Source organism: Buceros rhinoceros, unplaced genomic scaffold (genome assembly GCF_000710305.1).
Source record: "Buceros rhinoceros silvestris isolate BGI_N320 unplaced genomic scaffold, ASM71030v1 scaffold33166, whole genome shotgun sequence".
NCBI classification, from domain to species: Eukaryota; Metazoa; Chordata; class Aves; order Bucerotiformes; family Bucerotidae; genus Buceros; species Buceros rhinoceros.
Window position 1 is genome coordinate 2,595 of NW_010418670.1, and position 382 is coordinate 2,976.

The 382-nt window shown below is 61.8% G+C and overlaps 1 protein-coding gene across 1 annotated transcript in view; it reads left to right on the forward strand.

Moving 5' to 3' along the window:
• Positions 1-201: 201 nt before the first annotated feature.
• Positions 202-382, forward strand: part of LOC104495639 (deoxyribonuclease-1-like) — a gene marked incomplete at its 3' end in the record, with an annotated part of 3,690 nt that continues 3,509 nt past the window's right edge. Inside the window, exon 1 of the mRNA XM_010138632.1 lies at positions 202-348. Within this exon, the coding sequence (XP_010136934.1) occupies positions 202-348 (147 nt within the window). The remainder of the gene's footprint in view (positions 349-382) is intronic.

The window sequence follows — 382 nt, forward strand, 5'->3', positions numbered from 1 at the left end:
CCAGGATGGACAGGCAGGATGAGGCCCTGCCTAGGGCAGGAGCTGGATGGCTGGACAGGAGTGCGCCATCCCTGGGAGCTGGTGGTACGCTGGAAAACAGACGGCTCCCAGTGAAACCAGTACAGCCAGTGGCAATACCGTGGTCACCCTCATCCTCCCAGCCTGGAGGGCTGAGCCCAGTCCTGCCCCTCTGCACACAGGATGGCAGCCCCGAAGCTGGTGATGTCGCTGCTGCTTGCAGCTCTCCTGCTGCACGTGGCCACCACGCTGAAGATCAGTGCCTTCAACATCAGGGTGTTTGGGGACAGCAAGATGTCCAACCAGACCATTGCAAATGTCATCGTCTCGGTGAGTGCTGGGGGAGAGGGGCAGCCCTGGCTGC